The sequence below is a fragment of the Heliangelus exortis genome, chromosome 1 (assembly GCF_036169615.1).
Source record: "Heliangelus exortis chromosome 1, bHelExo1.hap1, whole genome shotgun sequence".
Classification (NCBI taxonomy): Eukaryota; Metazoa; Chordata; class Aves; order Apodiformes; family Trochilidae; genus Heliangelus; species Heliangelus exortis.
Genome location: NC_092422.1, coordinates 149,791,289 through 149,816,772, shown reverse-complemented (window position 1 = coordinate 149,816,772; position 25,484 = coordinate 149,791,289). Strand labels below are relative to the sequence as shown.

At 43.1% G+C, this 25,484-nt stretch overlaps 2 protein-coding genes across 4 annotated transcripts in view; one reads left to right on the top strand and one right to left on the bottom strand.

Annotated features, from left to right (window-relative positions):
• The window catches only part of LOC139791136 (aldo-keto reductase family 1 member B1-like), a 369,405-nt gene that overhangs the window by 290,076 nt on the left and 53,845 nt on the right, over positions 1–25,484 (top strand). The window lies entirely within an intron of this gene.
• BPGM (bisphosphoglycerate mutase) lies at positions 9,128–23,610 on the bottom strand. 2 transcript variants are annotated; one of them, XM_071732986.1, is made up of 4 exons: positions 23,372–23,610; positions 22,315–22,407; positions 19,353–20,008; positions 9,128–12,389 (listed from the first exon to the last, which is right to left on the bottom strand). In XM_071732986.1, the coding sequence occupies exons 3-4, from the start codon at positions 19,951–19,953 to the stop codon at positions 12,211–12,213; spliced, it is 780 nt and encodes a 259-aa protein (XP_071589087.1). In that variant the 5' UTR covers positions 19,954–20,008; positions 22,315–22,407; positions 23,372–23,610; the 3' UTR covers positions 9,128–12,210. The 2 variants fall into 2 exon arrangements, with proteins under 2 accessions (XP_071589087.1, XP_071589088.1); XM_071732987.1 differs by having other exon boundaries at positions 23,439–23,610.

The following is a 25,484-nucleotide window of genomic DNA, read 5'->3' as shown; positions in this document are numbered from 1 at the left end:
TCATCCAGGGTTTGATATGCATGCGTATCACCTATGAAAACCCACTGTCCAGATAAGAAACCAGGTCTAATCAGGCCTCTGTGCAGACATATATTTCTGTAAAACACAAAATAAATCAGATCTTGTCACACAGGAGCTCCCTGAGTCACTGTAGGGATGCCAGTAGTGGGAAACCACCATTAATCTCATCCACATGAAATGTCTGAAACAGGTCTGATGACTCATATCTAAACACCTCTGCTACTCTCTCTTGTCAATAAAAGGAGCCACGGGGGACCATTGCTCAAGTGAGGATATTTGTACTGCAGACATGTACAAAGAGGTGAGGTAAAGCCTGTCCCATCAGTCCCCTTTGGTAAAGAACAGCAGAACCAGGAGCATGCCCTGAAGTGCTGCATCACAACAGGCAGGAACTCTTCCTCCAAATCTAACTTCATATCACAGTTGTTTAAACCTCCCTTAAAGAAGTCCCTGGTCATTTGCAACAGCATTTTAGAAACTGGTGAGAGTGGCCTTCAGGAGTGTTGCAGAGCTGGTAGCAGTCAGAAGATTGGCCCATTCTGGGTCATTTTTTTGACATTTGTCTACTTGTACAAATTTACTGGCTGGATCCCACAGCATGATTCTACCAGTGCAATGTAAATTGCCACTGAGGACTTATGAGCTTTTCTTCTCTACAGTTTTTACATTGCAAATACTAACAGCAGTTCTTGTAGTAAGAACAAGAGGAGGCAAGATACAGCAAATATATAGGAACAGTTTAATCACAGCTCCTGACTTCTCCAGCTCCTAGGGGCAGTTTGCAAATCTTCTGCCTCATAAAAAGTCCTCCTGGAGAGGATCAGTGCCCACAGATTATAACCACTCAAACAAACAAAAAACAGTGCTCCATTACATAGTGCTACAAGCAATGGGAGGGATCTATCCACAGGGATCTCTACTGCCAAAACTGAGGCCCCCTCTGCTGCAAAGGGGAGGCTGTGATCTTGGTAGCACAGGTGAAAAACATGGACATTTTCTTTGTCCAAACTCCTGCCCTGCTTCTTACACCACAAGGCTGGTTCTTGTGCTACCCATTCATTTACAGAGACCCATACAAAACCTCTTTTTCTCCCTCTGAGCAGCAGCATCTCTGCAGGCTGGGTAGCTGCTGGCATGACCTCTCACAAAGCCAGCAAAAGCTATGGTAGCAATTGCAGTGCTGGGGCCACACGAGTGTGGATGAAATAACAGGGAACTCCATTTTCAAAACAAATAAATCTTCTAAGCACAAGCTAAACCAAAATGCACAAAACCGTATCTCAAGATTTCTGCTCCACCTTCAGCGTGCATTCTCCAAAACCTCATTTTACTACTCAGACCTCCATTAGGTGAATGGCCAGGCTAGGATTGTTCATGCTTTGCAGTGTCTATTTCTCTTCCTGTCCATCCTTTGAGGCTGCTGTGGTTAAGGGCCCTCCTAGGAATCTAGGTAGAAACATGCTAACAAGATACAAAGGTTGCAATTCAACATCTGCTGCTTTAGTTCTGCATCCGGACTGAAAAGAGTCTGTGGAGAGCCTCAACCTCTGCAGTCAGCAGGATCTCCACCATTTACTGCCAGGAAAACAAATAGCAGGTTTTAACAACCAAGGTGAACACAGCAAAACGTGAGTCCAAAGAGCTAGACCCACTGTTGGGTTTTCAATCAGGAGTTCTGTTGTCCTCAGTGGACGCTTCAAGCCCATGAGACCTAAGCACAAGTCTGGCAACTGGACCTGCATGACTCCTGTGCTTCATCCTCCCTCCCTGCACTGTCTCTGAGAGCTGCACAGCATCTCATGTGCACACTCCCTGAGTCCAGTTATACAATTCTTCAAGTGACCTATTTTTTCAGAAGTGCTGAGTATAGTAGAAGTTGTTGATTGCAATGCTTAAAAATTGGAACCTTTGAGGCAAACCTATTAAGAACCTTTTGAAGCATGACCAAACAATCAGGCTTTGTGAAGTTTTTTTTCCTCATCTCCACGAAAACCAAATGCAAAGTTTGATACAACTGGAGAAGACATTGCATAGTGTTTTGACAGCCCTTAGCTTACTCTTTTGGGAGTACGGGAGTACCTAATATAGCACTCTGAATATTTCTGTAATCAATTTTTCCCTTCATTAACTCAACCAATTCTTTGTTCTTGGTCCCTGAAGGAATTAAAATCAAGTGGTGCCTTTAAGTCAGTAAGACGCTTTTTTTAGGGACATCATTAACAAAAGGCCTGATCCATGAGGTGACGAACAACCACAAATCTCGCCAGCAGTGGTGGAGGCACAATCCGAAGTCTTTGGCAAACCATAGCAGTAAAAAGTGATTTGTCCTTCAGCACTGCTGAGCCCATGCACACCAGAACACACTGCAACAGCTCATCAGGTCATGGCACCTCCTACTACCACAGCCACTTGGTCCCCCTGTGCAAGTAGTTCCACCATCAGCTGTGAAAAACTGATGCACTTGAGCAGCCACTTGTGGGAGAGAGAGTTTCACAGAGAGTTTCAATGGAGTAACAGAATGAACAAAACAAGCAGAGAGAAATTATTACAAAGAAAATGAGTCACTGAATGCTTCTCTCATGTGGGTGGCTTTTTCCAGTTAAATTATATAAATCCGACTTTTCCCCTGAGAATCTTAGGAACGCAGACAGGACTGTAAAATATAAAATGTGATCCAGATGGAAACCTATACCTTGGCATAGCATTTCTCAGGCTTTTTTTGATAAATCTCCCTCTAGGACCTATTCCACACTCCATCCTGCCTCCTCCCACCTAAGCACCTCTTATGAGCAGCTCTCATACTAAGAGAACACACTGCTGAGGAAGGTGTCATGGATGGAGATGTGCTGCTGGAGAAGGTACTGTGTGGCTGCATGAAGTTTAAGGCAGGGGTACACCAAGGGATGGGGCAGGACCACAAGCCTGGGAAGATGTGGGAAGCACAGCAGCCGAAGATCTCACTGAAAACCAGGTGGTGACTCTTCTCAAACACAAAGGACTCCATGAGTTTTCAGCCAACTGGTATTTGTTTTTTCATTGCACTAACGGTACCTTTCTATGGAAATGGTTTTAGCAACTGCTGGTATTTCTTTTTTTTTTTTTTCATTTGTGTCCTGCTCTGAATAAGGACATCAGTATTCCAGGGGGATTCTAACCAAATTTGATTAATGTTTTCCAAGCTGAGATCAGCACCAAAATCCAAGCTCCTTTGGAATTTGAGTTCTAAGGTAGCAGAAGGGAAGGGCAGAGAAGCTAAATAAGGAACTAGAAGAAGATAGGTGATAAAGGACTTCAGAGGGCTATCTCCTCATCTGAAACCCCCTAACAACTTCATGCTACTGCTGATTTATTCAATGTGGCAAATACACACATTATCAAGTGGTGATACTTACCTTTTGCTACCATGCTAACAAGAAAAATAGTCCACTTAAAATTGTGATGGAGCTTATACAGTGATTTCCACTCCTACCCAGTTTGCCCTCCTGCAGATATGCACCACAGGAAGAATCTGCAATGTTGTAGACTTAATCCCAGCACACACAATTTCAGAATAGAATCTGTCAAAAGCAGAAGACAAGCCATAGCAGCAAATACCAAGTTCTTTTTGTTCTAAGTCTGTCTGAGGGATAATACTTTGTCATTTCAAAGCATCTCGATGCACCTATTAAAAGAATGGGTGGCATTTTCTGTAGTATTTCTTGAAGCCTTGTTGGAATCTGGACTTAGTGCTTGAGCAATGGAAGTTGTGTACCTGAGCTTCAGCAAAGGATTCAACACTAATTCCACAGCCTTCCTCCAGACATGTTTGTTCAGGTAAGATTGCCAATTCACCTGCAAGGCTGTCCTTTGCAGAAATGTGAGGGAATTACTGAGGTTTCTTCCATTGAATTTACTTCAATAATAACCACTACAAGAGCCTTGCCAGGAGAAGGGGCAACAACACTTCTCCCACCAGGGAGAGCTATGCTCATATTGGCAGTTCACATATATGCCTAAAGAACAAAAACCCTGTATTATATGAAATGTTAACAAAGTTTTGATTTTACAGACACTTTTGTGAATTGTCATAAAGAAGAGGGATGCTGGCATCTTTGATATAATCACAGAAATTACAAGAGAATTCTGCCCCAAAGTGCTAAGTTCTCAGGCTTTTTAAGGTGAACACTGACATTACTAAACACTTGCAGGGAAGTGCTCTCAAAAGTACCCAAACATTTTCAAAAGGAGCTTCCAGCATATTTAGGCACTGAAACAAGAGACACTGTTGAAGCAAATCCTGTGCTGGAACTTTCACATTCCACTGAACAACTCCTTCTGTCCCTTATTGGACAATCTCAGCTCCAAATGAAAATGGTACAGCCACATGAGGCCACAAAGTTCTGAGGTCCCCCCACAGATGGGAAAAAAGTGACCTGCCTGTGATGAGGTGCCTATAGTAAAACTGAGGCCACAATTCCTAACTTTGAATGAAATATATAATCCCCTGGCCTCAGACCTCAGAATTAAATATTCTGATGCTTTGGTGAAGGTAAAAAATTAAGAGAATACTTGATATGCCTGATTTTCTATTAATTAGACATTCTGCCCAGCTTCAAGTGCAAAACATATTTGTACTTTTGTTCAGCAACAGATACAAACTTTGCTACCAAAACATGTTAGCAGCATTTTATAGGAAAATTCCAAACTTAAGAGTAAAACAAGAAAGGCTTCTGGATTAGAAGTGCTGATGTGATCTCACTTTCTCCTTTATATACTGCACTTTAGAATAAGGAATTCATATTTATATACAAACATAAAGTCTACTTAATACTGTGACCTGGACAAAGACATTCAGAGCATAGGACTAATAAGAAATTTACACTTTTAGAGCAGTTAGAGAAATTAAAAAAACAAATTATCCATATATATATATACATAAACAAACACATTAATGATTTGCATATGCCTCTGACTATATCTGATATTACCAATACACGTTACATATAAGTTGGCATGTGAATGAGACCTAATCAAGCCCAGTCTGTCATCAGGGAGAATTATGAAATCACAACAGGGACCCCAAGAAACAAATAAAGTTTATGTGCAAATAAGAGGCCTTGCAGTTTTTAAATAAAGAGGAATATTTGGCCTTATATCAGTTATAACGACTGCGTAGGTAGGTCAGTTATCTCCAGTATTAAGATGAGGTGATGAAATTAAAGTTCTCAGATCTCAGAGATGTGTTATCAGCAGCCTGGGAGAAGGATTTACAGCTTCACAGAAGGTATTGCAAGTGCTGGCTGCAGAAATCACTTCAGCCAACCACAAGGGAAAAAGAGCACATAACATAAGATTTCCAGTATTGAAAGAAGGCATTTTTCATTTCAGTAGGTCTCCTAAGGTTTTCATCATGGAAAATGAGAACTGTGGAAGTTTATTCTTTGTTATTTCCTGACAAAAATTGAATATCAGTTCCCACAATAATTCATAAAATTGAAATTTCTGTGCATACTTAAAAACACCATTCCGTTACAAGAATGGGTCAAAGTATACAGCAAGTGCAAAATCAAATTTTACTATTATTTTTGCATCACTAAAAAGCAGTTTTTCACACAAACATGTTAGGGAAAGCAGCGATATTGGGGCTTACAGTACAAGACTGTTGTTTGGGGTTTTTTTTTTTTGTTATACTGGGGCCTTTTTCTATCAGCTATACCTACAAAGTCATTCTATTTGGGTAAGTCACATCACCCAACATTTCTCAAGAGATGTGTAAAGAAGGGCCTGGACTGCCTACATTAAAGCACAATTACAAATTTCCACAACTTCTGATAGGAAAGAAGAATATACAGTCCTTTGGAAAAAAATGGTACAGGAATATCTGAAATCAGATCCCTGAAACCCAAAGCACCCTCCAATACTTATTCTTTGTTTTGGGTTTTGCTTTAGTTTTGTTTTTTAATTTTATTTGGAAACTCCTCATTGCTGAGCTCCTTTTCTCACGAAATACTGACTTCCCCCTAACCTTTCGTGAAACAGGTTTTTTTTTTTACATGGTATCATTGACCTGAATCGTGAGCTTTCTGGTTGGTTTTCTTGAAGACCTGTCTGCAAATTATTCAACCCTGATGCTATTGAACTTGTCCAGTCCAGTGAAGATGCTGATGCAAGACAAAAAGAGGAGTAACCACCAGCCTGTACAAGCAGCCTGGATGATGATTTTTATTCATTCCACACCAGAACTAACTCACCTTCCCATCATCTGTTAAACTACAGGGGCAGGGCTGGCAGTGATAAGAAGTACTGCTTTTCAAAGGAGGCTGATGACACATTGCTGTCCCTGTTTGCACACGGGAGTGTAAAATTGCTCCTGTTTTCCCACACATACCACAAGGCGCTTCCTCCACCTGGTGTCCACTTGTATTTCTGCAAGCCCATCTGCAGCTGCCATCTGTGGCAAGAGGGATTGCTTGGTCTTTAGGGAAAGTTACAGAGCTTTATGCCTGTTTGCTCACCCCTAGCCGTGCCAGTACCATTGCCTCCTGTACAGGCCCTGCAAAGCATCAGCAGAGTTTAGGAACAGCTGGAAAGCTACAGGACTGAACTGAAGAACCAGCTCATCTTTAATGATAGTACACAAGAGTTACTGGGAGCCTGAGAAGCATCTTCCAGGTAAGTAGGATTCACTGGGTAGTTACCTCCCCAGCAAACCATCCCCAGTTTAGATCACTGGATTACTAGCAAATGTACATTCCTCCTTTCTGGAACTCCTATTATGTTAGCACCAGGAACAAGAGGTAAAAATATCTTTAATTGGTAAAAAGAGGCTGACACTTGAACTAAAAAGCTCTGGCAGTGTCAGGGTCCTCCATGATATTCAGCTATGCTGCTTCTTCCTAATGGCTAGAAATTACCCACATGGAAGACAGCTCCAAAGTACTGTGTGGTTCTCTGGGGCCAACAGCAACACAAAGTTAAGCATTTGCCATCACTAGGCTCACTAGTTTTCTAGAAGAATTTCTTTCACCTAGCGAATATGTAACAGCATTTTTCTTTCAACCAAGTGCCAGACAGAAGGTGGGGAAATGGCTCGAGCTCACATGCCAAGCTGAGGGGGAGCTGGAAGAGACCTGAGGTAAAACACAACTATATTAACAAAGCATCTGCTTGCACACACAGCACTTCCAATGCCAGGGGTCCCCTTAGGGACAACAACTGCTTTCTGGAGCCTGGTAGAGCAATTGCAGCATCTATGTTGCCATCTGACTGCTCTGGGGGTCAATGCCCCCTCTGTTCAAACACAGCAATCAGAAGTTACCTTCAGGCCCCTTTACTGCACTGAACTTGACTGCACAGCACAGCAACATCCATAATCTGGTATCTGCTGCCCTCCCCTGCTCTGACAGCATAATGTCAAGAGCAAGAACAGAGACTTTTCCTTCTGTAGAGCTAGGACACAACATGTCTGCTAAATTCTTCTAGAACAGCTCCAAAAAGGTCTGGGAGCTGACTGACAAGGTAGCAAAACAGTAATAGGGAGCAATGCCCTGTCCCAGCCAGCCTGCCCTCCCTGTGACCCTAGAGTCAAGCTCCCTTTTGTACTCACCCATGCCCAGAATCTTTGGCCACCGTGATACATGGAAGAGGCAGCAACACTTCTTGGACAGAGCTCTCTAAGGGGTGTTTCTTCTCTCCAAAACTTCCTGCAGTCTCCATGTGCATCAGTGAAAAGTCTGCTCCTATCATAGTAGGAGTTCTGAGTTTTCTTGAGCACCAGAGTTGCCCATGGGAATTTAAAGCTGATGAGAGGTTATGAGCAGCAAATAAAACAGAGAAAGGAAATACTATTTATTACCAACTTTGAAATCTGGAGCTCTGAAACAGAGTGACTGCAAACTTGGAGACAGAGATGAATTGGTTTGATATGGACCTGGCACTCAAGACACTCTCCATTATTACCAGACAAAGAACTTCCCTAATATAAAAAAAACCAAAAAAACCCAAACAAACAAAAACCAAACAAAACACCACACACAAAAAATAATAAACAAGCAAAAAAAAAAAAAACCCAACACAGACAACAAACCCACAACCAAGAAGGCAAAGTGTAAATTTTCAAAATGTGACTCAGTAGAAGCCTCAGGCTGTGCAGACCAAGTTGACCACAGCAAACTCCCTCACACTATGGCTTATTCTGAACAAAAAGATAAAGGACTCAACCATGCCAGACTTCAGACAGCCTTTTCCCAGCACAGGAAAGAGTGGGTATGACTCAGGAAGAATCCAAGGTGTAACTAAAGGCAGAATTTAGCCAAGGCAAAGCACAAAAGGTGATTGGGTGAAAGCACAGGGGCAACACACCTTAAAACACCAATGCAACTTCGAATGGGCTCGCAGCATTCCCACATTAACTCCAAAATATTAAAGATCAGTACAGACCTGTTACAGTAGATAGACATCTGGTTACAGCAGACAGATCTGTTCACCACATGATCATATGACCAACTTTAAAAAAAACCAACAGTTTCTTCAATACTTGTTTTAAGACAGTTATATCCTCATTTCTACCTGACTGTTTTGGTTTTTTTGTTTAGAACCTTTACACTGCCTCCCATTATACCAGCATCCAAGGCCATCTGTGTGAAGGTGAAAAACAAGTAACAGCCCTCAGCAGGTTTGCAGCAGCTTGCACTTCCACTCGAGTAAACTCTGCCTGACACCACAGTACTTTGAAGAGCAAAGGAGCTGGCTTTGTCTCCAGAAGGTACAGTTTTAAATAGACCATAAAAAGAGTAATGCTTCTCATTAAAAGAAAAAGCAAGCATGGGAAACTGTAGAACATTTGTTCTACAGCTTCATTGTTCTGGAACTGTTTAATTAGTTGCTCCTCTGCAAAAACCCCATAGTTTCAAACAGGTATGTAATTGCCCTCCAGTTCAACATCTTTACATGTAAGCATGAGGCAGTGTTTGCTGTAGCACTATTTAACCCAAATGACTGCATGATGTGTGATTAACAACTGCTTGATGAGTTCTGGGACTCTGAAGGTAAATTTTACTTTTTTATCAGGCCTGGAAAGGAAACAAGGGAAAGGGATCAAAAGAAACAGACTGAAGCCAAGCCAAACTGTATTTCGGGTGAATTTATTGAGTTACAAACAACCTACTAGCTCCACCATATTTACAAAGCTTTTCAAGAGGATTCTACAGCTATTAGTGCTACTGAACCACAACTTTAAAAATGCATTAACAAACCAAATCAACCACACCCATAATGTCAACTGTAGAAACAGTTACCTTGCAGGACTTTAAGAGATATTGAATCCAACATGGTGAAAATGTTTTCCAAGAACTGAAAAGCTACCTGCAAGATTCTCAGTTCTCCCTCTATAATCTAACTGTCTCTGAAGATCAGAAATCCTCATGCCACTGCTGATAGAAGTTTGTGTCTGTTCTTCAATGCACACATTTTTTGAATCTGGAATTTAATTAGGAATCAATCCTGGCGTAAAAATCACCTTAAAAAACACAATGAAATCCCCAATCAATTCCATTTGATAATGATGTGATGTGATATTGCTGCCAGATGTGCACATAAAATCCTGTCATCACTTCAGAGTCACAAGCAAAGCAGAGGCAGTCAAACTTCCCAGGGCACCATTGCTATTCATGTCTCAAGCAGCAGTGCAGAATCAGTGCCACCTGAAAACATCACACCACTTCTTTTTTCTTACTGTGCATGACCCTTTGAAAGGCTGTTTTCAGTCAATTTAACCCATTCAGCTGCAAGAAGAAATATTAATGCTCTCTACATTCACTCATTCACCTTTCCATTCCCCACCCTACCCCCAAAAGAGATCATGAATTCTCTAAGAGAAGGGGAGAGTCTATCTCCTAATTCAGCCAGGTTCATTTCCAAGTATAGTCCAGATGCATCTGAAGTCCTGAAGAAGTTCTGGATTACAATGCCACAATGCCAAAGGCAATATGGGCACTGAGAGCCCAGGCCTGTCAGCCCAGAGATCTGGCTGCCTGCAGTTCTCAGACATCAGGTGCCTCAGCTTACCTTGCTAACAACTCTGCAGTAACTTTTACTTGATACTGAAATTTGACATTATTGAACTTTTTGGGAAGAATGTAATCACTTGAGTGCCAGTGGCCCTCTCCTCAGCACATTGACAGATGAGATTCACTGATCAACAACTTGACTGGGGAACAGTGACTTGGAGGGTATCAAGTAAGATACAGAGGTACTACTCTATGTGCAGAAAACTAGAAACTCTCCAGTAAATCAGTGACAAAAGAGTAACAGGGAAGATGCTAGTAGTATTTCAGAGAAATAAAAAAAAAAAAAACAAAAACCAAACCCCAAACCCCACAACACTGAAATATCCTTGCTTGTACAAAGGCAGAGGAAACCTACCAGCTTTGTTTTAAAGAGAAACATACAGCTTTGTTCCTACAAAAAAATAAAAATAAAACCACAAAAGAGAAGCCCAAGCATCATTCATGAAAGAGAAACTACCATTTAGCAAAAGATCTTTTATGGAACATGTGCAACACTAACGTAAGCTGGCATCAGAACTGGAAAAATCTACCTCTGTGTATCAGGGAGACTGCCAGAGGCACACCAGCACACCACACTGTCACACTGCTCTCCTCAAACAAATAAAACATCCTCTCACACTTAAGAAATGAGGCACAGAACTGCTCTCTGTAAAAAAACAGCTACTCTATAATTTCAAAAGTTTATACTATCATCATACCAAAGGAATTCTCATCAACTTCTCTTGAGATTCATAGCTGGGCCATGTTTAGAACACGTTCAGCTCAAACAGAACATACTCAAGCGTCACCCATGCTGGTACCTGAGGTCAGAATCCAGATGCTCATGTGTTGAGACAATGGATCAGATCCAAATTTAAGTAACAAATTCAAACTTGCAAGGAAGATCAGAGCACGTCTTCAAAAGAGGAATTATCCTGATGCTGATGTACATAAAGAAAACATCAAACTGCCATACATGCTACACTACCACAGTATGAACTGTTTGAATTTAGTGCAAATGCAACAGCAATACAACAGGGATCAAGCTGTGATTATGAAGTTTAACAGAATACCTTGAGGCATGGCAGAATATTGTTCCTTACCAGTGTGACAGCTGAATGAACTGCACCCAGGAACACACTTCAAACACCTTATACAGCTCTTCCAGCCCTCCAGAGAAAGCCATGGTAATTTTACTGTGGAACATGTTTAATCAAGAGACCTCTGCAACTCAGGAAGGCTTAGAGTGGGATTTGCCTATACCCAGTTTTACTGAGATAAATGAGAATTATTCTAGCAACATGACTAAGAGATGATCAAACCTCTAGGACATGCTACTTAAGTGTTTCAAAGCTATTCAGGTCACTCACTAAGAGCTATGCGATTCTTTAAAACCCTGAGCAGGAAATCTTTGTGCTTAGCTTGTGGACTAAAGTCTGAGTTAAATTATATTATTGCAAGCCAGAAAAATGCAGTCATGCTAGGCTTTGCCAACATGGTGGAGAAAAAGTGATTTCTTCTAGGTTCCCTAGAAACTGGAATATAGTCTAACAAAAGACTACTATGGTAACTATAACAGGTTGAACATCTCTACAAAATTCTCCTCTGAACAATGAACTGGCTTTGGAATAAATATACAAAGGCAAAGAGTTGTAGAGCTGAGAGTGTTTTGAAAGAGCAAACAAACTCTATCCAGAAGAAACTGTCATGGCCGTTCAGGAAGAATCATCATACTGGATAACTTTGCTATGTGGTGCCATTTTGTTAGTAACACAGTTTTACTGCCTGTAACAACCTGAGCTTAATTAGTCCAGTAAGACGATGCTATTCCCCTTAACAGGTCAGATCCGATTATTGCTAGACACCAGTAATATATTTTTATTTCTGTACTAGGCCATTCTCAACCCCAGATCTGGGGCAGACTGCCCTTCAAGCTTCCATTACCTGTCTGATCTCTTGATACTTTTTCCAGTAGCCATAACCTCAAGGTGAGATCTAAATTCCAGTTTTTGAAAGGCAGAGGGTTAGTCTACCAACCTGAGACTCAACAACTGTCCCTTGATTTAGTGCTTGAAATTGAGACTTTCACACAGTGCAACCTAGCAGTCATACATAAATCTCCTATTACAACATTTTTAAAACAGCTGTGTTAGTCAGTGGGATTTTACTTCTCAGCAGATTTTACTTTCCCTTGATCTTCCACTTTTTTGATGGCAGCCTGGATAGCTTCTTGGTCACCCAAAAACTGGTGAGGGCCCAGGGGGTGCAGATTCTCATCAAGTTCAAGAAGTATGGGCACACCAGTGGGGAGAGTAACATTGATGATGTCCTCATCAGAGATGCCTGCCAAAGAAAAAAAACATAACAAGTTACACCTAGTGAACAGCTTCCTAATTATCTGTCCATCTCAGCCTTATTTCTAAGATTATCTAGCCTTAAAACAGACAAGGACATGCTTGAGCCTCCATGAGTACTCAAGGGTCAATTCCCAGCTAGACCACAGCTTAGTTTATTCTTTAGGAACAGGTAAAGGAGATAATTCCCATCAAGGTGAAGACAGCTTCTTTGTTTTCCAGTATACAGAGATGAAATGATCAGGAAGAAATTGCCTTGGAGACTATATGTTTCCTTTAATAAGGACATTGAGGACAACAGGTTCTCCTTCATACCTTCCCAACTCATGCATCACAGAAGATTATAGTCCACTTTTGCTACTCTGACATGAACCAACCTCTGCTAAGTAACCAATTGAAACAGCTTCCTTAAAAAGAGAATAACAAGGTTAATACTTCTCTAAAATTTTCTATGCAAAGCTTCTCACACAAGCTGTCTTAAAAATCTGCATTTGCTTCTTCTCATTCAAGGATCACTGCCCACACTGAATTCTCAAAATCAAGTTTATAGCATCTTGCCTACAATATTGCTGACAGAATTTCTAGATACAGGATATCCATTGCTATTTTCAAATGAGGGAGAGAGGAAGAAAAGAAAGGGGAAAGCCACCTTAGGAAAGTGCTTTGTTTTTCCACTTCACTAAAATAATGTGTACCTGGTAACAAAATTTACTTTACCCAGCTGTGCTTAACTAAAATATTCTGTGGATCTAATATCAATCAGATTGATGGTTATTTTTACTTCAAACTCCCAAGTCTCCAGAGTATCCAAGAATTCGAGACCAAACCTCCTAGTAAAGTTTTCACACAAGATCTAAATAGTTGCATTGAGAAGCAGTGACTGCAAAACCATTATTCTTCAAAACTTTTCAGGAAAAAGAAAGCTAGTGTCATTAGGAATATCAATAATTTCTTTTTTCTTCACTTTTTAGAAGCACAGATCACAGCAGCAGCCTGCTGCTATAAAGCAAGACAGCTTTTAGTAATTCATGCTTAGAAAATATACACAAGCTTCTAAAAAGAAGACACCATATAAACTAGACCAAGGTGCTTGCAACAACATCCTTTGCTTGCTGCAAACATCCTCTTGAGCAGCTGACAGAACAGATGGTCCTCAGAACCTATAGGTGCAAATTTACCAGGGATTTTCACATTAGGTAGAAAAGCAGGGCCAACATATTAACAGGAAAACTCATGAAGTCAAGCCACTCAGTAGGATGACAACAGGTCAGAAAAAATAGAACTCATCATGAGTTGGGAATCATTTCATGTCCTTGCACAGAGACCACACAAGCATTCAACCTTTGCAGTGACTTAGTTTGTTTTGATTTGGCTAAGCACTCAGTTCAGCTGTAGATTAGCCCTAAGTTTCAGAAGAGCATGGAGCAAGAAAAACAGAGAAACCCTCACAAGAAGCTTACACCTTGTTATATATTGAACCACTGGCTGATTAAAAAGTCACTCTGCCAGCTAAAGCAAGCCCTGTATATAAGGGATAAGTAGTTCACCTGCTGCAGTCAGCAGAATCACAGAACTACAAAAAAGCACTCAAGGAGCATTTAAAAACTTTTAAAACCAAATAGAAATCAACAAAAAACCCTCAGTCCATTTACCAGGCACAAGCACTATTCACTCCAGGAAATGTTCTGCCCACCTCTCAACTTCAGTCTCCCAGACTAAACCATTCAGATATACACAAAGCAGATGAAGTCATTCAGGAGAATTTAGGCAAACCACATAATGTGGTCAGGAGCCAGGATATTTAAAGGTTTCCTCTAAAGATGGATTCTAGAAAACTACCTGTAACTACATGGATTCAAAAATGCATTTTGCTGTTTTTACAGAACACAAAGTGACCACACAAGTGTCAGCTAGTGTTGATCTACAAAGCAAAGCAGCACTGTCTAGGAAAAACAAGCTGCAGCAAGCATGTGGGCTTTCTCCTCAGGATTCTTCTTCATACAAAAGTGTTGCCTCACAGCCAGAAGGCTGGAAATGCAAGTTGAAGCCCCAAGAAGATCCCAAAGGAACTGTAGTGTCCTGTTGCTTTATTTCAGCACTGCTACTGTATTTGTATAGTATTTCTATTCTTTAAGCAACAGGAAAGCTGATCGGGCTTGTCACACAAGGTCCTTGGTTGCAGGCAATATGCACACAGAAGACTCCTCCCAGTAGGCTAGGAGGACAGTAAAGAGATCACATCTTACACTCGGACCATTACAAGCATGAACTAACTGCTATCCAGTTACTTCCCGACCTATAACCATAGCCAAGTGACCTTTTCTTCCACTTCATCTCAGCCAGCCTGTGTCACAACCCCACCCTGTCTCACAGGGAAGAAGGGAGCAACCAGAGCAAGGATTCAACTGCTGACTACAAGGTGAAATGGAAATTAGTATCGCTCAAGAAGCAACACTCTCCCCTCCAATAAAATACAAAAGCCTGGGTCTCAGCACTGCTGAAGGGTAAATGTATTGCTGGAGGCAGTCTTTCCCCAAGAAGGTTTAAAACTAGCCTCCTTACAGCCATGAGAATCCCCAGACATGACTGAAGTACTCATGTCTTCCACAGGGCCCCAGATAAAATGCTGACTGGGCAACTACATTCCTCAAGTGGACATCTCCCACGTTCTCTCTCATGAGCACCTGCTAAACATCGTTCCTTAAGAGCAGCTGCAGAGCAGGAAGCAGTTTGGTACATGAATACTGTAAGGCTTTGGTACAGCACTTATGACAAAGATCTTTCAAAATCACATTCCAAATTCTTTCCCAGATCACTCATGCTCCATTTAACTGAATTGGGTGATCAAATAGAGACCAGTAATATCTCTGTGCAAGCTAAAGAATTCACCTTTAACTGGTAGCTCATGAAGTGTTTTGAAATACTTGTATCCTGGAAAGTCATACAGAGGCAAACACCATCAGGCTTGATTTTGAACACCTACAGCCAACTACTACAAGGGATGGCTCAGCTTTTCCCTCCCTCTCACCTGTTCCTCCTAAGTTCCTTCCCTCCTACAGTAGAGCAACACAGAAACCACAACAGCTACTGAGAATACCTACACCTCTCTTCCTCTATATGTCAACTACATTTGAGGCCAGATGACTCATGCAACAAAGCACACAATACCTCATGCAATAAATACAACAATGGGCTTGTTCTAGCATTGGTGCTTTTTAATTGAGATTTAAATCAGATCATAGGATCCTCACCACAAACTTAATGAAAAAAACAAAAAAACAAAAGCTTTAGCCTAAGAAGTTAAATATTAAGGACTAGATTCTGCCTTCCCTGGCACCTGGCAAAGGACAGAAAGTAGGGTAGAAAAGGGAAGCAGGCACAGTGTTAGAATCAGGCTAATAATCTTTACAGAATGTTAGCTCACTTGACAGATTTTAAGGAAAGACCGAGGAAGCTGGGTAGGCTACAACCATGGCTGCAGCATATTATTTACTTTTGTTTCACCCCTAGGTCTGCCAAGATTTTCTGTCTGTATTTGGTTTGTGTGGAAAGGTTTTGATAGCACTGGGCAGTGGCTTCTGTGAGAAGCTGCTAGAAGCTTCCCCCATGTCTGACAGAGCCAATAGCAGACAGCTCCAACAGCCCCAGCCCATCAGCTATGGTAGTAGCACCTCTGTGATAACATATTTAAACAGCAGAAAAAAAACACAAGTCACTCCCTAGCAGCAGCCAGGAGAGAGGGGTGAGAATATGTGAAAGAAAACTACACAAACAGCCAGGGCAGGGAAGGAGGTGCTCCAGGTGCCAGAGCAGAGATTGCCCTGCAGCCCATGGTGAAGACCATGGTAAGGTGGGCTGTGCCCCTGCAGCCCAAGGAAAGCCCACTGTGGACCAGGTATCCACCTGCAGCCCACAGAGGACCCCACTCCAGAAAAGCTGAATATGACCAAAGAAGGCTGTGACCCCATGGGAAGCCCAAGCTGGAGCAGGCTCCTGGTGGTAACTGTGGACCAGTTGAGAGAAGTCCATACTGGAGCAGGTTTGCTGGCAGGATTTGTGACCCCCCACAGAGGGACAGTCTGCTCCTGAAGGGCTGCACCCCGTGGAGGGGAGCAGTTTGTGAAGAACTGCAGCCCATGTGAAGGACTCACACTGAAGAAATTGATGGAGGACTGCCTCCCATGGGAGGGACCCCATGGGAGGGGGAAGAGTTTAAGGAGGAAGAAACAGTAGACAACATGGCAAACTGACCACAATACCCACTCCCCATCAGCCTGCACAGCTCAGAGTTGGGCTGTGGTAGAGGGCAGATAGGAGTGGACAAACTCAGTTGAAGACTTACAAAAATCTGATTTCAACATTGCCTTTTTGCATTTGCACAAACCAGCAACACTTGTCCTGGGTGGTATTTATCAATTTCATATTACCTAGAAGAAGGTAATACTGACACAAACAGCTCACACACCAAGGTCTTCAGGAGCTCCCACTAGGAGAAATGTTGCTTAACACACCAGGATGGAAGAGCAAGCTGTTTCCCATCTCTGTGTGCATACAAGAATATGGTCCAGTTTGAATTAAATACTGCTTTCAGAAGGACTATTGGGGTTTCATTTCTTAAGCTCCCACATGCAAACCATGAGAAGTCTTACAGACATTTCATATACCTTAATGAGAGGTCCACTCTCAGCACTGATAAAACAAGAACAAAATCCAAACTCACAATCAAAGCCATACTGGCCTGTTTTTGTGTGCAAGTAGAATGCAGGTCTACATTTTAAGCTCTTTACCAGGTACTCATTACAAGGAAAATGTTTAGATTTGGAGAACTTCAGACCTGTTTAAAGAAAAAAATAGTACCTCCTTGAAATAATAATTTCTAGGATACTCTGAAGCCTTTAAAAAAATATTTCACACTGAAACACTTAGAATTGTTTCATCAGATCAAACTGAAAGCATTCGTATTTATTGCCAGTCAAAGTCTGAGCTGCAGCTTCCAGGATTAAAGTTATCACTGTGACTTAGATATTTCCACCAGCCATGCAGGACTGCTCTGCTGCTTGAGGCATTTGGAGCCAAATTTTCTAAACACATTAAAAAAACGTCTCCATGTAAGAGGGGCCAAAAAACTTCCAATTAATTGCAGGATGCTCTAAGCTTGTAAAGAAAAAAAAAAAGTCTGCAAAACCCAAGCCCACCTCACACTGGGTGCTATAAGTAGACTGACAAACTTTAAGCACTGATGAATCAGCTCCAGCAAAGCTCCAGAGCAGCTCACGACTTTATAGGAAAGAAAGGGAGAGACAGTCAGCAGTTCAGAAAAAAAACCATCCAAAATCCAGCTTGATACAGGCTGGAGCTCAGAAAAAAAAAAAAAACCAGAAAGTTGCAGTAACAGTAGTCTTAAAGTCCTGTTCATGGGACCCTTCATCCAGCTCTGCAGAAACCTCCACTGCTGGTGGACAGTCCTTGGTCAACAGAACTAGATCCTCTGCCAAGGATTCCTCACACTTCCTTATGTAAGCATATGCTGGAAGGGACAAGGTATATAGGGTAGGATAGAAAAGAGACAGTTCTATTCTACTTTAGTTGAGTGTGGGCAGTCCTTGAAGAGTTACACCTAAAAGACAGTCCCAAGGAAAAGCTTTGCAGAGAACACTGTAAATTAGAGCGGCTGCAATTTCAGTGCAGCAAGGAATCCAGCCATACCAACTTTAAAATAACCTTTACCAGTCACTGATGCTGCCAGCTTGGTGCATGTCTGCACATTAAAGTGGCCCAAAGTTTCTGCTGAAGTTCTGGTCAGCCTGAAGCTTTTCACCATGAAGACGTCATGGTTGTTGACCCCTCTCTGCACCTTCCTCCTCGGTACTTCCTGATCACTTCCTATAGCGTGGACAACCATGCTGTCCATGTTGGTGGAAGTGGCTGAACCAGCCTTCCTCCAAGCAGCAATCTGTACCCCAGAATTCACAGTCTCTATTTTTCCAAAAGCCACTTGTACATGCTTATTCCCTGGGCTTCTGTCCCCCACTAAAGCATCAACTGTCCTGACTGTTCCAGCATGAAGCTAAAAAGTGTTCAGCAGAGTCAGAGCTGTACAGGCATGCACCAAAGCATTTTATAATTAAAAAATAGAGTGGGCACAATCCAGCCTGTGTATACTTACAACTACACCTCTATCAGGCTGCTTTCATACATGTATAGTCACTAAATTCTACTCTGGCCACAAAGAAATTACTACAATCCATCTTGAAGTTTAGGATGACCTACACTTGAGGCCGTGTCATTAAAGAAGAGGCAGGGGAATAAAGAATACAGTAATGACTTAAAAATAAATTGCATCCTTTTCAGCTGCCAAATGAATAAGCAATCTCATGCTAAGCTACCAACTTAGCTGTTTATTAGTATTTTCTATATTAGGAAATAAAAAAATCTTTGCATAAGCTTTAACAAGTACCCACCCTCTGCATAGCTCCATCACATCAGCTTTAAGCAAAGAACTGTAAGGAATGAAGTGACCTGCCACAGGAACAGCCAAGAATGCCTTCTACAACCCAAGACAAGCACTTTATTCTGCTCTGTTACAGTAACTCCTGTTCAATGAACTGACTTCAACCTTCCCAAGAAAGCAGCTGAATAAATCAAAAAACAGAGCCTGAAGAGTTTGTCTAGACCAACCACAAAAGTAGTCTGAATAAAGTACTTTAAAATGAGCAGTGAAAAACAAGGAGAAAGCAGCTGGCTCTTTTCGTAACTACATTAACCTAATTCTCTCCCCCTTCAACATCCCCCAGAGTTTAATTCCAGTTCCAACAGGCCAACCTTTTCATTTCTGCTAGGAGACCACAGACATTGTGTTACATTGCCCAGGTAAGTAATATATCCTACAGAACAAGACAAAGCTCTAAGCAGTTGAGCAAGGAGAATGAAAGGCTAAAAGGAAGACCCTTACCTTCCACATGCTTCAGCAATGCCCTGCTGCTGTTGCCATGAGCAGAGATAAGGATCATTTTGCCACTTTTCAGTTCTGGCACTATCTTTTCATTCCAATAGGGAAGGAGTCTATCCAGAACATCTTTCAGACTTTCAGCCTTTGGGAGATTATCCTGAGAGACATCACTGCATTTATACCGGCGATCATTGTAGATCTCTTCATAGTAAGGATGAGATTCAGATATGGGAGGTGGGGTAACATCATAGCTTCTCCTCCATAGTTTCACTTGCTCCTCCCCATGATTCAGAGCCATCTCTGCTCTGTTGAGACCGATCAGTGCACCATAGTGACGTTCATTCAGTCGCCAGGAACTCTGAATGGGGACCCACTCTTGTCCCATCTCTTCCAGGATAAGCCATGCAGTCTGGATGGAGCGCCTGAGCACAGAGGTGAAGACGAGGTCAAACTCAAAGCCCAGTGCCTTGAGGTGTTTGCCACAGTTCCGAGCCTCCTCTATTCCATCACTGCTCAGCTTCTGGTCCACCCAGCTGCAGAAGCGATTCTCCTTGTTCCAGGCTCCTTCCCCGTGCCTTAAGAGAACAAGTCTGTACTTTGCCATTTTGGTTGCTGCTTAGCACAGATGACAACTGATCTGGCATCTAATAATGATGGATCTGGAGAGAGACACAAATATATCAAACATCCCACAGATAATGCACTACAAGCAGTATTATGGCAGCAAAGAGTAGACAACTATCAGAATCAAAACAACCAAAGGAGTAAGTATCTGTTAAGTTGAATTCCTTCCCACTCTCATGTGGGAGGAAAAACACCACCCTCCACCCAGCTTGTTGCAACTAGCACACTTAACCAATCCATTAGTAGCAGATTTGTACCAGCTGCTCCTGCCTACCCATTTCCCTCAAGTGCTTAAACCTCACTCAGCACCAGAGGCTCCCAACCAGAGCAGCAAACCTCACTGTCCATGGAGCCAATGATCCTAAGAGATGCCCAGACCCATGCTGGTTGCAAGGAATGGAGGCACAGAAAGCAACTATGATCCTCAGCCAGAGGAAATGAAGAGGAAGACTAAAGAATTGGAACTGGCAATATATGGAACCTTATTAGCTTTCCTCAAAGGAGATGTCACCATAACCATGTTCTGCATAACTTATTTCCTCATATCCCCATTCTGTCCAGATAATTATGCCAGTTTCAGCTTGATTTTTCCCCAGGCTGCGACCTCCTCTATCATTCCCACACAGCACAGCTACTCTTGGATGCAATGCACAGCTAGTGAATCTCATCTCACTGAATGCAGAAGTGATCTTGCAGATTTTTTCCATCCTCTTCCTTACTTCCAAGAGCATTTTTCCTTCTTGTGTTCTCAGGCACCTGGATTCATATTTTCACTTTTGCAGTGGGCCCAAATGGGATATTTGCTGTCCTCATTAAATAACAGACAGCTACACATTCATTTCTCTGCTCCTGTTGACTTAAGTAGCACCACCTCTGGACTGCCTTCAATGGAAGATGGATTTTGACCACTCATCCAAGTTCTTCCAGTGTGGCCAAAGCTCTTCTGGCAGACTGTGTAATGCCCAAAAGATGCCTCTGACCCAGCACTGCAACTCAGAAAGCCCCACCTGACCGCTCTGACCTGAGATGTCACAGATAGCAATGGAGAGATCAGGGGAAGAAATAAAAAAAAATACAACTCTCTGCCCTGGGAGGACTGCTGTATATTCAAATGAGTATTAAGTGCTCACAAAACCATAGGCAACAGGAGACTGAAGTCTGATTCCTGCACAACTAACTGTGTACTAGATTTCCATAAAAGATTTGCTTTTATGGAAGCTCCTTTCATCTCAAATCAGTTGGAGCTGCTAATTCAGGTCCACTGTGATCCTGAATCAGGCCAGTTAGTTAGGCTCATGCACTCTGGGTCTTGGGAAACACCCAGCACACTGTCAGCATTCATTTTCAAAAGCATATAGAAAAGCTGAATTCCTTAACACCCTCAGTAATTTGATCTTGACTGTAACAGCAACTTAGTTCTCCTGTACAGCCACAGGAGACAGAGCCTACTTCACACAAGAACACTACACAACACCTCCCCAGCTCTAAAATTCTGACTACTGGTACAGATCAGGATTAAAAAAGCCTTGAGGACTGGCAGATTTTTACTGAAATACTGTACTGCCTGACACACAGACAGCTGGTAAATATAGGGGAAAGTCTCCTGTGATTTCATGAAAAGGAGGCCTGAATTTTGTGCATGACAAGGAGTACCTCAGGCAAAATCCGTACCTCAGGCAAAATCCCTTGCATATTCCACTTTTTCCACACACAACAGTCAATTCCAAATTAAGAAAACAACTACAATTAGCATTCAGGTGTCATGTCACATCAGATAAAATACTAATCTACACCCTTTAAGATACCAAGTTTATAACAAAATGAGTATCATGTAGCATTTCCACCTAAATCTAGTGATATTTCTCCAGCATTACATAGGTAATGCTTAAAAACTGCACTGTGTTCACAGCATGAGCTACTACAGAAAATGTAGCCCTATAAAAAAAGCTCTTCCTCTTCAGATACCTCAGTGTTCAGTCTAATTTAACAAGTAATCTCTTCCTGTGAATTTACAGTATCAAATTAAGACCCCATACAAAACCCAAACCCAACCATAGAGGAGATGAACCTGCTTGCATATATTCTTAGTTAGGTACTTTTGGCCAAAACCAATTAAAATAAATAAAAATCAATGAATACCACAAACACCCCCAACCTCATACAAAGACCTGAGATCACATGGGAACCATAAAAAAAAAGTTCAGTTACATAAAAGATCATCAAGAATCCACATTCTCAAATTTATAAAAGACAGTCAGAGAGCTGTTTAAACATCATTCCACTTATGGAAGCATTTCAGCTAGAAAGCCTTAGAGCAACACATGGAAATAATCCTACTCACCTTTTTTATGGCCAAGGAACAACCCTCACAAATCCCAGCACAGATTCAAGAGTTGCTTTGCACAGAGACCACCACACACTCTTGGCCAGTTACCTGCAGGAAAAGAAACACCAAGCACTCACACAGGAAGAAACCACAAATGCAAGTGGTTATGCCAGCCATCACTTGCTCTCAGAGGTACAAGAAAATAGAGCACACATCTCTCAAACGGGCTGGGAAAGCTACTAACTTCCTTCTACCAAAAAGGTGCAAATGCAGACAGCTCTTGCATTTCCAACAAGGGAAAGTTTCTTGTCTCCCAGATGCCCCAGGATATCGTTTGCTCCCCGAAATTTGTTTAGACTGCAATTACCACAGTTCTAGTGCACAGAAATCTACTGAAACGTCTGGGACACCACGGAGGACACAGACAGGAGACCTGGACCCAGTATAGAACAACAGCAGTGCAGAGCCCCAGCACATCAGAAGAGAGCAAGGTGTTCAGGGCATCATCTGACATCGGCAGAGCTTCCACCCAGGTTTTAAGGGCTGACCAACAGACCTGGTCATTCCCAGGACTCCTCGCTCCGACCAGCACAAGCTCACCTGCTCAGCCTGCGCTGCCCTTATGTCTCTCGGCCTTTCCTAAGGAGGGAGAGGCTTCCCCAGAAGCGGGTCAGCATCTCCCATAAACACACGAGGCTACCCAGAGGGGCGAGGGGGGGGCAGCACCTCCCCCCGCACGGCACCCGGCGCCTCTCTCACATACACAAGCACACGGTGCCTCACAGCTGCCACGCACAAACACACGCACAAACACACGCACACGAGGTGCCTCACAGCTGCCACTCTGCCGGGAAGCCCCTGCCTGCCCCGAGCCCCAACGCCACCATCCTTCCCCTGACGGGACCGACCCACCCCCCCGCCTCTCACCACGGGAGCCCCTCTGCGCTCCCTTCCTCAGGGAGTCTCCCCTAAGCCCCAGCAACCCCTCTCCATCCCCGGAGCACCAGCACAACCCCTCCGAGGGAGCAACCCCCGGGCTCCAGCACCTTCCTCCCCTCTAGACAACCCCCACCTTCTCAATCCTCCTCCCCCCACGCTTGGCTGCAGAGAATTAAGAGAGTAAATCCGCGCTGCCTTACAGGGACCGCAGCAGCAGCCAACAAACACGCCCGCCCGGCCGCCGGAACGCCCCGGCCGCCCTCTCGCAGCCCGCAGCCCGCCCCCGAGCCCGGAGCGGCCGTCGCTCCCCGCTCCGCCGTCACTGCCGGGAGAGAGGGGCCGGGCCCCGGGCATTAACGAGGCCACGGCACCCCCGCGCCCGCCAAGCTGGGAGAGCCCGATTGGCTGTCCCAGAAGATGGGCACCGCCCTCAGCCAATCAGATCGAGCCTGTGGAGCGGCGTGGTGCCTACGGGCGCCCCGGGAGCAGAGTCCCGGCGGCCCGGCTGGCACCCCCGCCATGGAGCATCCCCACCTCTTCACCCAGCGCCGGGGCCGGGCATTACAGGGGCAGCGGAGAGAAAGCCAGTTCACCCCTTTGCCGCCCCAGGGGAGAAGCCAAGGAAGGAGCTGGGCTGCCGGCTGGCCCCGGATCCCCCGGCCCAGAGACCGCTCGGCAGGGAGGAGGGAGCGTAGCACCGGGCTGCCATCCAGCACCTCCGCGCTCATTCCCAGGAGGGGAGGGAACAAGGCACAGGGTCAGTCAGATGGGTTTTTCCCAGGAAGGGCTCGGTTTTTTTCATCTGGCATTAAGACCTATTGGTTTTGGCGAGAAGCGGGGGTCCGAAAATCTCATTACTCATAATGAAATCAGCGGTGGAAAAAAAAATAAATTGAAGTCTAGAAACTTAACCATTCTGCACGCTATCCTCATACCCACAAGTTTCTAATTCAAAGCATTGAAATTCCCACTCAAAGTAATCAAAACCAAGAGGACGGGGAAGCTCTAGCTAGAAGTGGTGCAGAAAGGTGGTGACCTTCAGTGCTTCTGCTGCCATAGCTTCTGCTGCTTCTGCTGCTTTATTAAAAAAAAAAAAAAATAGCAGAAAATATTTTCTATATGTAATTGGATTCACACTTTTTTCTTTAAATGCTTATCTTTGAACCACCACAATGTAAAGTTTAAATGGGCCACGAACTGAATGTATGCCAAATGCACTCTAGCACCATCTCTAATAAAGTTTATCTTTCATTTTTAATAGGTTAAAAAATTATAGTGAATGAAAATGAAAGATGGCAGATCCAGATTATTTTAAGAACATTGGTGTGCAGTTCTGGATCCCACGATTTAAGAAGGATGTGAAGGTCCTTGAATGTGTCCAGAGGTTATCAAAGCTAGTGAAAAGGCTGGAAGGAATGTTCCATGAGGAGCTGCTTAGGACTTTGGGCTTCTCTTGTTTGGAGAAAAGGAAGCTGAGGGGGGACCTCATGGCACCCTACAGCTTCCTGAGAAGGGAAAGTAGAGAGGAAAGAGCTGATCTGGTCTCCCTGGAGTGTGCAGTGGTAGGACACATGGAAATGGTTCAAAACTGAGAGCTAGAGTTTTAGACAGGATATTAGGACACATTTCTTTACCAAGAGAGTGGTCAGACACAGGAACAGGCTTCCTAGAGAGGTAGTTAATGCCTCAAGCCTGTCAGCATTGAAGAGATATTTGGTCAATACCTTTAACAACATACTTTAACGTGGTCAGTCCTGAAGTGGCTCAGCAGTTGGATAGATGATCATTGTAGGTCCCTTCCAAGTGAAATGATCTATTCTATTCTATTCTATTCTATTCTATTCTATTCTATTCTATTCTATTCTATTTTATTCTATTTCTAGTTATAATTCTAATTCTACTCTACACTATTCTAATTCTATTTAAGAAAAATTTGGTCAGATGTATTAAGATAACACCTCTAAAGTGCTATGAGGAGAAAGTGCTATGAGCAGAAATTGTTTTGCACCGATAGGGATTAAATCCTAACCTGTCAGTGGGAACAAAGGACCAGCCAGATGAAACACTGTTTCACTAGGCTCACAGCACTAAGTGTGGTAAGAAGGGCCAGGCTGTGGGTGAGCACCATCCTGCATCTCTTTGGTGGCTACTGCACTGATTTTGTTCCTCATTTCTTTGGGAAGGTCTGGAAAGCATTCTGCATCTCAGGGAGGACATTTTCAGTGCTTTTCATGATAAAAAGAGCT